Source organism: Tupaia chinensis, unplaced genomic scaffold, assembly GCF_000334495.1.
Source record: "Tupaia chinensis unplaced genomic scaffold, TupChi_1.0 Scaffold000511_1, whole genome shotgun sequence".
NCBI classification, from domain to species: domain Eukaryota; kingdom Metazoa; phylum Chordata; class Mammalia; order Scandentia; family Tupaiidae; genus Tupaia; species Tupaia belangeri.
This window is the reverse complement of record NW_006160024.1, coordinates 307,647-319,883: the sequence shown is the minus strand read 5'-3', so window position 1 is coordinate 319,883 and position 12,237 is coordinate 307,647. Positions and strand designations below refer to the sequence as shown.

The window sequence follows — 12,237 nt, the reverse complement described above, 5'->3', positions numbered from 1 at the left end:
TAAAAGGAAACCCGTTGCAGTACAGCGTTTCATACCTACTTGCCTTACATACATGCATTCATGTGTCGGGCCCCACTCCCCCCCTTCCAACCTCCATACTGTACCCCACAGAGATGTACAATTGAATGTAAATCAGAAATTATGAGATAAAAAAATTATAATAAAATTTTTCGCTCTCTCTTTTTTAAAAATTTGCTACAGGGTATGTGCGTTCTCCAGAGAGACAGAGAGAGAAAGGAAAAACGAAAAAACACCCCCTCCAGGGAAGATGGCCATGCCACAAGGCCTGCTCCTCCATTCTGTCCTCTGGATTTTGGGCATGCACACACAGACACCTGGTGTGTTTTTCAGGCCAGTGAATCCAGGATTCAAGCCACATGGTCAGCCACGCAGAATCCAGTGCCTTAACCACCATGCTGCTAGGTGCCCCTCCAAATAATAAATTTTTAAAAATAAATAAAAAAGAATAAAACTCATGTCTCTATCAATAAACAGAAAATAGTTACATCTATCTCTCTCCAAAACTATGCATATTATGTTTAAGTCACTAAATCTATAACTGACTAAATATGTCACCCAGCTAATTAATAAACATTTTCTGAGTGTCTGTTTCAATTACTTTTTTTTTTTTTGGAGAGGTTCTCGCTATAGGGCACATGCGCTTGCCAGACAGACAGAGAGACATAGAGACAGAAAGCGAGAAATCACCCCCCAGGGGAGATGGTCACGCTGCAATCCCTTCTCCTCCATTCTCCTCTCGGGATCTCGGGCACGCACGCACACGCACCTGGCGTAAGTTTTAAGCCACCGGGTCTGGGATGCAAACTGCGGTCGACTACATGAGAGTCCAGCGACATAGCCATTATGCTAACTGCTGGTTCCCTCAATTACTTTTTTTAAAAATTAAAAATAAATAAAAAGAAACCTGCCTTCGAGGCCTGACTTCCATCCCCGGTATTTTCAGGGCTTCTGACAATAACCTCCTGGGAAAGGCCATAGTCCACTGCTAGAGTGTGACTAAGTGCCCTGAAAATTCAGGTGTTGAGTCACTGCAATGTGATATAAAAGAATGAAAACTTGATCTGACAATGGTGTCAAGGGATGCAGCTTTTGGGGAAAGATTACAATTAAGGTCATCAGTCAGTCTCCATGACTAACTCCTCGTGGGTTTATAAAAGGGAATGAGGCAGACAGACACGTGGACACAGACCACCTCGCCTGCCCTCCGCCATGCTATAACGCAGGCAGAAGCAGAAAGGGCCCCTGGAGCTCGGGCTTCTATGAGCTGAAAAAATCATCCTGTTTCAGGTGGTTCCTATTATTAACAACAAAACAGGGTAGAACAAGCAGGGTGAGGACCCAGAATGCATTTCCCCAGAGAAGGGGGAAGTCAGGGATGACAGAAGTCGGTACCTTCCACGCTTTCAAATTCCCCATGTTTGTATTCAGAACAGACCTGCAGAAATCCTATTTCTCTAATATGTTTGGTGATGCTGTGCATTCCTTCAACATCACAGCCATGCAGCCCAGCTGCCTGCATCTGGCTAGTTAGAGGAGAGAACACAGTCCACCCAGATCTACTGCAAAGTCCTGACTGGCTTCCCTCCATGGGTTATGGGGCATCAGCCCCAAACTCTCTGCAGCCTTGCAGCCCGCAAGTGCAGCCCACAGTTTTTCTGAGGTGGCCACAAGGGACTTTTTTCTATCAGTAAGGAGAGGAGGGGGCAAAGTAGGAGGAAACAGGCAAGGGGCAACTTGGCTTAGGCTAGGAAGAGGGACAGGCCAGAGAGAAGGGACTTTCTAAGGGTAAGGGAGGAAGGGGCTGGTTCTGGGCCTGAAAACAGCAGGTAACATAATCACCTGCCCCCTCTCCTGCCAGACCTCACGGTCCTGGGCACAGGCTGAGCTTCGGTCCCTTGCAAACCTTCCAGCTCTCAGTATTTGCCTTTGAAAGGCTACAGAGACTCACTGTCAATGTCAGGCTTGCAAAAGGCCCGGAGTAATTCCAGAACACCCTGTTCACAACAGGATGGGATTACTGGTATTGAAAGAGTCCAAATCTGCCCCTAACACATTTGTTCCAAAAGACCCTTTGAGGAGTGACTTTGGCAAAATGCACGAGTCTCCCAAAGAATGCAGTCAGGCAGAGAACTTCCGCTACTGAGGTGGCCTGCAAAGAGACACAGAGACTGAGCACCCTGCCTTGCCACTGGGAGGCTTGGCTTTAGTTCTCTCATACCCTTCTCAACTGCCACCACACGCTCCTCCCAGCACACTCTGAGAAGTAGCCATGCCCCCTCATTGTTCTACAAAGTTGCAGTAAAATTGTTGCTGGTTAAAATATTTTTCCCTCTTAAAAGGAAACCCGTTGCAGTACAGCGTTTCATACCTACTTGCCTTACATACATGCATTCATGTGTCGGGCCCCACTCCCCCCCTTCCAACCTCCATACTGTACCCCACAGAGATGTACAATTGAATGTAAATCAGAAATTATGAGATAAAAAAATTATAATAAAATTTTTCGCTCTCTCTTTTTTAAAAATTTGCTACAGGGTATGTGCGGAAAGGAAAAACGAAAAAACACCCCCTCCAGGGAAGATGGCCATGCCACAAGGCCTGCTCCTCCATTCTGTCCTCTGGATTTTGGGCATGCACACACAGACACCTGGTGTGTTTTTCAGGCCAGTGAATCCAGGATTCAAGCCACATGGTCAGCCACGCAGAATCCAGTGCCTTAACCACCATGCTGCTAGGTGCCCCTCCAAATAATAAATTTTTAAAAATAAATAAAAAAGAATAAAACTCATGTCTCTATCAATAAACAGAAAATAGTTACATCTATCTCTCTCCAAAACTATGCATATTATGTTTAAGTCACTAAATCTATAACTGACTAAATATGTCACCCAGCTAATTAATAAACATTTTCTGAGTGTCTGTTTCAATTACTTTTTTTTTTTTTGGAGAGGTTCTCGCTATAGGGCACATGCGCTTGCCAGACAGACAGAGAGACATAGAGACAGAAAGCGAGAAATCACCCCCCAGGGGAGATGGTCACGCTGCAATCCCTTCTCCTCCATTCTCCTCTCGGGATCTCGGGCACGCACGCACACGCACCTGGCGTAAGTTTTAAGCCACCGGGTCTGGGATGCAAACTGCGGTCGACTACATGAGAGTCCAGCGACATAGCCATTATGCTAACTGCTGGTTCCCTCAATTACTTTTTTTAAAAATTAAAAATAAATAAAAAGAAACCTGCCTTCGAGGCCTGACTTCCATCCCCGGTATTTTCAGGGCTTCTGACAATAACCTCCTGGGAAAGGCCATAGTCCACTGCTAGAGTGTGACTAAGTGCCCTGAAAATTCAGGTGTTGAGTCACTGCAATGTGATATAAAAGAATGAAAACTTGATCTGACAATGGTGTCAAGGGATGCAGCTTTTGGGGAAAGATTACAATTAAGGTCATCAGTCAGTCTCCATGACTAACTCCTCGTGGGTTTATAAAAGGGAATGAGGCAGACAGACACGTGGACACAGACCACCTCGCCTGCCCTCCGCCATGCTATAACGCAGGCAGAAGCAGAAAGGGCCCCTGGAGCTCGGGCTTCTATGAGCTGAAAAAATCATCCTGTTTCAGGTGGTTCCTATTATTAACAACAAAACAGGGTAGAACAAGCAGGGTGAGGACCCAGAATGCATTTCCCCAGAGAAGGGGGAAGTCAGGGATGACAGAAGTCGGTACCTTCCACGCTTTCAAATTCCCCATGTTTGTATTCAGAACAGACCTGCAGAAATCCTATTTCTCTAATATGTTTGGTGATGCTGTGCATTCCTTCAACATCACAGCCATGCAGCCCAGCTGCCTGCATCTGGCTAGTTAGAGGAGAGAACACAGTCCACCCAGATCTACTGCAAAGTCCTGACTGGCTTCCCTCCATGGGTTATGGGGCATCAGCCCCAAACTCTCTGCAGCCTTGCAGCCCGCAAGTGCAGCCCACAGTTTTTCTGAGGTGGCCACAAGGGACTTTTTTCTATCAGTAAGGAGAGGAGGGGGCAAAGTAGGAGGAAACAGGCAAGGGGCAACTTGGCTTAGGCTAGGAAGAGGGACAGGCCAGAGAGAAGGGACTTTCTAAGGGTAAGGGAGGAAGGGGCTGGTTCTGGGCCTGAAAACAGCAGGTAACATAATCACCTGCCCCCTCTCCTGCCAGACCTCACGGTCCTGGGCACAGGCTGAGCTTCGGTCCCTTGCAAACCTTCCAGCTCTCAGTATTTGCCTTTGAAAGGCTACAGAGACTCACTGTCAATGTCAGGCTTGCAAAAGGCCCGGAGTAATTCCAGAACACCCTGTTCACAACAGGATGGGATTACTGGTATTGAAAGAGTCCAAATCTGCCCCTAACACATTTGACTTTAGAGACCCACAATGTAAGCGTTGGCTAAGGAACACTAAAACTCAAGCAGCCAGCACAGAACTGTATATGACCAATAGCAGGGGGCTGAGGACTCGGGGAAAGAGACGGTGACTGGGTGATGACATTGGAATTCCCACCTCGGTCAGAGTAGGCCAGGGCTGGGGAGGGATGGGCTACATTCTGCCCGGATCTATGAATGCACAGCTCTGTTTTTTCAGACTTTATGTTTGTTTTGTCACTAGGTTAGAATTACAGAGCTCCCCAATATCTACCACTCAGTCATTGAGAAAACCTGCCTAGTTGAGCCTAGTCACCAATAGAATCATGGGAGAAAATAAAAGGCTGCTGTCAGGACCAGCAGGTGGCGTGGTGGTTAACATGCTGGACACTCCTACATGGCCAACCATGGTTCGAGTCTCAGACCGGGTGCCTTTCTCTCTCTCTCTCTCTTTCTGTCTCTCTCTGTTTCTCATTCTGGTCAAATGAAAAAATAAATGAATGAATACATAAAATTGAATAAATAATTCTTTATAAATAAATAAATAAATAAAGGATTGTTGTTCTTTAAAGCTAGAAGGCAGAGAGATTTCTCTGGGCCAGAGAGTGAGCACACTAGCCTTTGCAAGTTGGACAGTCTATGATGACAACTCAGCTCTGTCGTTGTAGCTCTAAAGGAGCCACAGACAATATGCAAGAGACTACGTGTGGCTCTGTTCTGTTGTGTTGTTGGAAAAGTCTCGACTCATTTTTGCACAGAAAAACAGAGGAAAATATGTCATGACTTTCCTGAAGACCTAATAGTAAAAAATTATTTGCAGACACCAAAACTTGAACTCCATACTATTTTTATGTGTCGCAAATATTCATCTTCTTTTGTTTTCTCCCATCACTTAAAAAACACAAAATCCATTTGTTTTAATCTGTTTGGGCCGCTCTAACAGAATATCATCGACTGGGCAGCTTATAAATAATAGAAACATATTTTCACAGTTCTGGAGGCTGGAAAATCCAAGTTCAAGGAAACAAAAGATTTGGCGTCTGGTGAGGGCCCACTGCTTGGCTCACAGGTGGCCATCTTTTCACTGTGTTCTCACGCGAAGAAGAAAGCACGCTTAATATAAAAGCGTTAACTCCATTGGTGAGAACGCCACCTCATGACTTAATCACCTCCCTGAGTTTCCCCTTCAAAATACCAGCACACAGAGATTAGGTTTCAACACGTAAATTGTAGGAGACACAAACATCCAATCTATAGATTCATTCTTAACTTACAGGCTGTACTGTTTGGCCCAGGGGCTACAGCTCAGTTGACTCCGAACTGTTCGAATTTTGGAGTGGTTTGTTACATAGCAATAGATCATGGAAGAATAAAGTGAGGGCCTATATGGCCATTGAAAAGTAAGGACTCTCAAGGTTAGCAGGTAGTATAGTAGTTAAGACACCGGATTCCCATCTAGCTGACCATGGTTCAAATCCTGAACCCAATGGCTTAAAAATCACACCAGGCACATGTGAGTGCACGCCCAAAATTCTGAAAGGAGAATGGAGGAGAAGGAATTGAGGTATGGCCACCTCCCTGGGGGGGTGACTTCTCACTTCTCTGTCTCTCTCCATGGGGTGAGTGCATGTGCCCTACTGGGGAAAAAAAAGTAAGAAAGAAAAAAGAAAAAGAAAGGAAGAAAAGAGCTTTGAAACCAGCAGACTGGAGTTTGACATTCTACGCAATTGCAAAGTGACCTTGGACAGGTGACAGGTCCTTCCAAAGACCCAGCGTCTTCTGTTAAATGAGGATGATAATATCATGAGGTTACTGTGACGCTTACGGAGAATGCAGAGGAAACCTACAGAGTATGCAGCAGACAGAAAGCCCAGCGAGTGACAGCCGTTAAGACAGAGGCAAGAGCAGTGACAGAGATGCGGTCATCATGAGCAGGCTGTCAGGTGGCCATCTAGACCCCTCTGGGCTCCCTGTTCATACACGGTATTACTGACATCACGTGTGGTTAGCTACGAAGCACCCACAAACACTCCAACGACGCGGCCGTGAAAAAGCTGAAAACATGGCAGGTACATGCACTACACGAGATCGTCATTCATGAGACCGTCATACGTGAGACCATCAGTACAGCTGGCAACAAGGAGACACGCTTTTAAAATGGTCTCGTCTCTAGCTGGTATTTCCTGGTGTGTACCGGGGACCGAAACTTTCACTGCGCTTCAGATGCTTTTCACTGAGGCACTGGGTTGGCACATAGATGGGAATTCTTCCGACTCCCAGCAAGAAAAATAAAACCAAATTCCTAATTCTTAAACCTTGAGGCAGAAAAGGAAGAGGCATGGGCCCTACCTGTCTTATAACAAAATCTGGTTAGCCATCGCCCTTTTACTTTGTAAGTTTCTTTCTTTCTTTCTTCCCTGAGAGAAAGAGGAACAGAGGCAGAGAGAAATAGAGAGAGGTACAGAGACAGAGAAATAGACATCCCCAGCAGGCCCCCTGCACCAAGAGCACCCAGCCTCAGGCAGCCAAGACCATGGCGCACACGTGTCTCGTGTGCTCAGGGAGGTCTGGGGACATGAAGCCAACACCCTTCTCAAGCAAGTCCAGTTGCATGAGCACTATGCCATCCCCTGGTCCCAGTCATCCATCTTTAATGCTTACCAAGAAAGGTAAAGAAAACAACGCAGGGTCCTCAAACAGGGCGAGAGAAAGGTCTACTCCGATAAAGAAGTATGTGGCGGCTCGCATTGTCCAGTGGTTATAAACATAGTAAAGTCTGGAGGGGGAAGAAAGCAAAGGTAGTGATAAACAAGGAGCAGAAGTGAAACGGGACTTAAACTCCTCTTTAAAAAATTCTGCGAGGTAAAATAAAGAAGTTAGAGTTCATTTACATTTCCTACATATTTACATTTCCTACACAGCCTAAGGAACAGGGTGGTGTTTAATGAGCACACACTACAAAACACTTACCAGAAAATCACGAATAGTATCCTATTCCATGCAGCTCCTTAACAATCATGAGCTGAGAGCAGTACCTTCCTCCCAGGACTGCTGTGACAGTTTTAAGAGAATTACTTCCAGAGGACTTTGAACAGTGACCGAGGCAGTCAACCTCCAGGTACAGTGGCCTCTTCTGTGGCATGGTAACCTAGCCTGCTGTTTTTTTGTTTTTTTTTTTTTGTTTTTTCCCATCATTAGTTTTTTTTTTAGATACCTTTTAAATGTACATTTAACCACCGTACATCTTTGCAATGTACAAAATGGTTTCTTCCAGCATGAATGGAGTGCATAACAATCAAGTCAAAGATATTACCATATACATTCTCATCAACAGATAACCTTCATTCATGTGTCTGGTGTTTTTTCTTTCTTTCTTTCTTTTTGTTTTTTTAAGCACACATCATGCATCTTAACATGGCAGGCTCAGAAGAGGCCTGACAATCATGCAGTTCTCTTCCCAGATGGGGACAGCCCTCCACACCTGTGACGGCCCCAGGGGATGAAGCACTGGCTGCTTTGGGAGACACTGACACTCAGCTCTCATAAGAAATGCTTTTCCTGTATTATGGGCCAAATACTTGGTCTTATCTCAACTCTTAGGCAGTGACAGAGAAAAAGTCGAATTCCTAGGAGAAGAACAAATGTGTGGATTGCATCAAAAGACAAAAAAAAAAAAAAAAAAAAAAAAAAAAAAAAAGCCTCCTCTTCTCTTCACTTCAGCAGCTCTGAGAGGACAGCTACAGGAGAAACAGATGATGGCAGCTTCCTAGCTGGAGTGCTCTATGCCCTGCACAGGTGTCGTCCACGCTGCATACCTGTTCCTGACCTATTTGTTGAGTGCTTCCCTACCTGCAAGGCAGCACTAGGGTGTTTGTTTGTTTGTTTGTTTTGTTTTTTGCCAGAGGGCAGGTGAGCTCCCCAGGGCAAGACAGAGGGAGAACGAGGAAGCAGGCCCCCAGCAGAGCACGGCCATGGCACAATCTCTTCTCCTCCATTTCTCAGTCACATCAGGATTTGGGCACACACACACGCACACTGCATGTTTTTCAGGTCTCCAGGGCTGAGAGTCCAACTGCACAGTGGCCATGCAGAATTCACAGAGTTGGCCCAAGAAACCATTTTCTTATAGCTTAAAAAATGTAGTGGATTTTATTCAAATGCATGCTCCATACTCTATAAACCTCTTAGAAGACTTGTAGAAGCAACACCTTCAGTTTGAGTTCAACTTCAAGGACACAGAACTGGAGCACAGTGACCGATCAACATGTTAATTACCTGATGGCCTGAGGCGAGGTTTCGAAGGGGACGTTTCTGTTGTACTGGGCATCAGAAACGTAGGCAGCCGCCAGGAGAAGCTCCTGTACCCCACAGGGAAACAGTGAAGGGAGAATAGCAATCAGAGTAGAAAAGGACGTTTTTTCTTTTCCCTTTGAAAGTACGCATCAAGTACATAGGGTCTTCAGAAAGGGTATAGAAAATGCATATTATGAAAACGTATGCATGGATTTCCATTACTTTTGCACCAAAATAAACTCATATTTAATTCCATTTTCCCAAGAGTTTCTCTTGAAGTCTCATGTACATGTTACTGGTTCACTCTCCTCAACCCCCACCTTTCCCAGGAGTAGCAAACATTAACAGTGTCCTGCGTACACTTCTAGAAGTCTTCCTGAGCTCTGAGGATCCTGGAGTGGGGCCAAGCCACAAGCACATTCCACTTCCTTTTTTTCAACTTTTTTTCCTTGTCCTCTTTTATTATTGCCAGAAGGCATGTGTACTCACCAGAGAGAGAGAAAACACACCCCCCACCACCACCACCATGGGGCATGGTTATACTGCAATCTATTTTTCTCCATTTCTCCAGTCCATCAGAATTTGGGGCATTGCATAAGCACCTAATGTGTTTTTCAAGCCACCAGGGCTAGGATTTGAACCATGATCAGCCATGTGAGATGTGGCTCCCTACACACAGGGCTTCACCACTGGGCTAGAAGGCTGGTCCCTTTCCACTTGCTCAAATTCAAATACAGGTTCTCAGAAGAAGAAAAGAAAATCAGAGAGCACTGAATAGAACATGTACATGTACTTAAATGGCATATTTATACATAAATATGGTTATGTACAAACATATATGTGCATATATGCACACAAATATATAACACATACTATTAGTATATATATTTATACCATACTATGTTAATACATATATAACTATAGTTATGTTTATTTATACCATATGTATATAACTATGGGTGTTTACATATAAATACAGTATAAAGCTATATTCCATTTATATTTGCAAGTGCTGGCAAAGATATGGAGCTAACAAGAACTCTAATCATTATTGGTGGGAATGGAAAATGCAGTGCATTAACTTTGGGAAACAGTTTGGTAGTTTTTTAAAAAGTTAAAAAATATGAGCCAGCCATTCTACTCCTAAGTATTTACCAATAACAAAAAAACACAGCCTATGTCCACATAGACTTGTACATCTAAGCCAAGACATGCCCTTCTTTTTTGGGGGAGAGGTTTTTGCTATAGGGTGCGTACGCTCACCAGAAAGACAGAGAGATACAGAGAGAGAGAGAAAGCAAGAAATCACTCCCCAGGGGGATGGCCATGCCACAATTCTTTTTCCTCCATTCTCCTCTCAAGATCTTGGGCATGCACACACACACGCCCAGCATGAGCCTAAGCTGCTGGGTCCAGGACTCGAACCATGGTCGACTACATGGGAGTCCAGCGACATATCCATTATGCTAACTGCTGGTCCCAAGACATGCCCTTCTAAAGCTGCACTCGTACACAAATGTTCATCACAGCTTAACAGCCAAAACCTAGAAACCACCAACATGCCACAGACAGGCAAACAGATAAACAAAATGTAATACTGGGTTGTTGTAAAAGTCATGACACATTTTTGCATAGAAAAATATAGTATAAATACGTCATGACTTTTCCGACAATCCATTCTCTTTAGACAATGAAATATTACTCAGCAATAAAGAGTCACAAAAAACTGATACAACAGCATGGATGAATCTCAGAATGGTTGTGCTGAGTGACAGAAGCCAACCTTCTCTCAAAAGAAGGGTACCAACTGTGTGCATCCATCCATATAAAACTCTAGAAAATGCAAACTAATCCACAGTGACAGAAACTTGATCGGTGGTCGTGTGGGGACCAGAGAGGAGAGGAGGGAGAGCGGGATGGGTTACCCAACAGGAATAAGGAAGTTTTGGAGGGTGACGGATACATTCATTTTGCTGACCAGGGTGCTATATAGCACAAGTGTATTTATACGTCAAAATTGATCGCTGTATGCTTCATATAAACATACTTGACTATCCAATGATTATAGCTCATTAAAGTGATTAAAAATTGTCAAAGGGAAAGGTAAAATTTTATGTGCAGCAATCATCTCCAAGATGAATTAACTCCTGGATGAACGGGTCACCTCTTGAGGCTTGTGAATTCCCAGGATGGTATGGCAGTTCCTAGGGGCAGGTTAGTTCGCCATAAAAATGTCTGAAGTGGTTCAGTTGGAGATCACACCGACCATCTAAATGTGTTTAACACTTGGCACACATTTTCCTTTTGCATAATTAAAAACATTTTAGTAGGAAAACTATTCATGTCAATTATTTTCCCATTGAACATCTTAACCTTGAGGAAAAGTCCAATTCCTCCAGGATATACTGAGAATCTACTTCAGGCAGAAAATGCCTAGCGTCAATAAAAGTTGATCTGAGTTTTGCATGTGTATGTGTGTGTGTATTTTCATGAAAACACATCAACTTTAAGAAAGTCCTAAAAACATCGTATTGATGGGTAGCGAATAATCCTGATATTAGGCTTTTTTAAATAAAGTTTTAACAATAAAACAATAAATTTAACACAGGCTCTCACTATGCCATGACCCTCCTGCCCCAGACTCCTTGGTAGGCACACTCCACCACACTCAGCCCTTAGGGTGGACTGGGACTCAAATCCTGGCCGCCTGTGTGCCCTCAGCCTGCTGAGTGGCGGTATCACCCACCAGCACTACTATGGCTGGGCCACAGCAAAGCCTTCGAAGGCCACTACTGTTGCCAATCTTTAAAAAGATGTGACTAACATAGTCCCAGTTCATCCACAAACACAACAGTTTGACACTCGTGGATTTGAGGTGTGTCATTTATACAACCCTCCCAGTGCACAGTAGAGAAACACTGATCAGCAACTCCTCAGCCAGCAGGCCCTCGGGGTTGTCTCCAGGAGATGGCACCCAGACTCCAGACATTGACCCACATGAGCACCATCACCCTCTCCAGGTCTCTCCTTGCCAACCAAACTCATCCTTGGTATGTCAGAATCTGTTGATACCTTCATAGTGGCTAGTTTATCTTCACAGTTTCCAAGGTTTCCCATTCCCTTTTTTTTTAATTGCCAGAGGGCATGTTATACTCATATAGGGGGATAAAGATAGAGATAGAGAGGGAGAAAGCACCCCCTCCATGGGGCATGGTCACACTGAAATCCTTTTTCCACCTCTCCATTCTGTCAAAATTTTGGGCATGCATGCAAATGTGCCCGGTGTGTTTTTCAAGATACTGGGGCCAGGACCAGCAGTTGGCATAATGGCTATGATGCCGGACTCCCCTGTAGTTGACCGTGGTTCGAGTCCTGGACCTGGTAGCTTAAATTCACACCGGGTGCTTGTGCGTGTGTGCCCAAGATCCCAAGAGGAGAATGGAGGAGAAGGGATTATGATATGGCCATGTCTCCTGAGGGGTGATTTCTTGCTTTCTGTCTCTCTGTCTCTCTCTGTCTTTCTGGTGAAC

At 44.6% G+C, this 12,237-nt stretch overlaps 1 protein-coding gene across 1 annotated transcript in view; it reads right to left on the bottom strand.

Moving 5' to 3' along the window:
* Positions 1-12,237, bottom strand: part of LOC102497990 (two pore calcium channel protein 1-like) — a 52,404-nt gene that overhangs the window by 33,479 nt on the left and 6,688 nt on the right. The window contains exons 2-3 of the mRNA XM_006156630.3: positions 8,690-8,772; positions 7,076-7,190 (exon numbers count right to left, since the gene is read on the bottom strand). Of these exons, the coding sequence (XP_006156692.1) occupies positions 7,076-7,190; positions 8,690-8,772 (198 nt within the window). The remainder of the gene's footprint in view (positions 1-7,075; positions 7,191-8,689; positions 8,773-12,237) is intronic.